General features: G+C 37.9%; 1 protein-coding gene across 1 annotated transcript in view; it reads right to left on the bottom strand.

Moving 5' to 3' along the window:
• Positions 1-819, bottom strand: part of LOC119594493 — a 1633-nt gene extending 814 nt beyond the window's left edge. The window contains exons 1-2 of the mRNA XM_037943526.1: positions 504-819; positions 106-294 (exon numbers count right to left, since the gene is read on the bottom strand). Coding sequence (XP_037799454.1) covers positions 106-294; positions 504-807 — 493 coding nt within the window. The 5' untranslated portion in view covers positions 808-819. The remainder of the gene's footprint in view (positions 1-105; positions 295-503) is intronic.
• Positions 820-2037: the final 1218 nt, after the last annotated feature.

Raw genomic sequence — 2037 nt, 5'->3', positions numbered from 1 at the left:
GGCGACATTGAATTTTAAGTAATGAAAAATATATTTTTGTTCCCTTGAACATAATAAATAATCAAATATAGATGGGGAACATGTCAATTCTTACTCGAAACTTACGCCAAAGGTTTTCTGAATAGTAATGACTCTTCAAAGCAATGTACTGCTCGTTGGTCAAAGGAACGAACAGATGAGCGCCATAAGAGTAGCAGTCATCACGGGAGGCGATCCAGTTTCTCTTGGTTGTAGACGTATAAAGGCATCCCAAGTCCTCCAGCATCAGGACGGGGGCGAAGGGAGGGCTGCAAGCTGCAAGGGATAAAGGTTAGGATTTGGTTCAGTGGACGTACCACCTGTGTTGGTGACTGCACAGGCATACCAACGTGGGGATATACTGCAAAAGAGTTAACTAACATATAAAGAATTTACATTTTATTTAATGTTTGATTTATTTAAGGTTGACAAGACTTAACCTACGTTTATTTCACAGAAATTCTGATGCAAAGAACTAAACGTACATATACGGACTGAAGAAATCGTCTTGCAGTTGACAACGGCAGGGAAAACAGTGGGAGGGAATGTAACTGTGTAAAGGCTGCACAGGTTACCAATGTAGCAATACAAGGTACACCAGGGTCGCCTTTGGGCTTCGGCAGCACAAACAAGCTCCCTTTTCACCGTGAATTCTTCCACAGGCTTCTCCTTTATGGAATCCCGGACGTTGGCTGCCTTCCACAGGACCCCAGTGTAGGTGACTTCCTGAGTTTCGACCATTACTGCTGCAGTCAGCAACAGGGATCTAGTCAGCAGCTGAAGGTTCATTCTAATCTAAAGATGAATTGTTATAATGAGATGGAAAATTATTGAAAATATACGTTAATAAAATGTGGCATAATATACATGTGTACAAATATTCCTTTTCTTTTTATCTGGTCAAAGATCCAAAACATAGGCATCATCACTTTAAGGTCAAAACCAGAGTCCCAAGACTGAGACCAAAGTACAAACAATAGATAAGGACATGTAAAGATATTCAACGTAACAAAAATCGGCTCTTTACCACTAAAGTCAAATAGCAGGATAAATAGACTACTGTCATATGGAAAGAGGCAAATTATTACCTCCTAGAGCAAATGGAAACCAAGAAACCCTCATAACCAGCTTAGAAATCGTCAAGATGATATAAGCACATCATATAACATAATATCCTGGTATAGAAGATGGGTGTGCATGAATTAGTAAATGGTTATCATCACCATGATCCTAAAATCCCCCCACACCAAAAAAGGTGAACCAGGAGACAATGTTACAGTTGCCTTCATCACTTCTGTAGATATGTTGTTCTCTGTGGGAACCAAATGAGAGTACTTCAATGTGAAGGTTTTAGGCTGAACAAACTAAATAAAACAATGGAAAGAGACTGGGAAACCATAAATACGTCAAATGCCCACGTTTTTTTTTTTTTTTTCACAACGGGTAAATCTCTAAACAAATCTATAACAAGGGATAGGTCTCACACTTGGATATTTTTTCTAACCTATGCTCCACACATGGTACACGTCAGCCACTCACTGCATCAGTCCCGCATTCACTAGGCACCAGACATAAAACGCATCTAAGCTAACGGTCCCAAGCAAACGACTCGTTAAGCAGTAGTTACGCCAGTCGCGTATGGCTAGGGACCACGATCAGGCACATTGAGTATCTCGTCAAGTACAAGGCGAAGGAAGATAGACTGCAGAGCAAGTATGGAATAGTATTAACGTAATTCAACGATTTACTATGAAAGATATCACTTAAGGTTTTGCATAAATAACTGTACTTAATATAGATTTATGTTATGCATTTCCTAAAATTATATATAAGTCGTATGATTTTGCATTATTATTATAATACAGTTTGTGTGTATTTTAGGGTTCCATTTAACTATCTTTTTTTTTTTCTTTATCGACATTTTATTTTAATTCACTATAATGTCAATAAATATGATATATCTATTGTTCCGTTTTCATTACAGTACAGTTTATTAGTATTGATGTTCCTTTCATATAC

This window comes from Penaeus monodon, chromosome 34, assembly GCF_015228065.2.
Source record: "Penaeus monodon isolate SGIC_2016 chromosome 34, NSTDA_Pmon_1, whole genome shotgun sequence".
Classification (NCBI taxonomy): Eukaryota; Metazoa; Arthropoda; class Malacostraca; order Decapoda; family Penaeidae; genus Penaeus; species Penaeus monodon.
The sequence above is the reverse complement of the archived record's forward strand: the minus strand, read 5'-3'. Positions and strand labels throughout refer to the sequence as shown.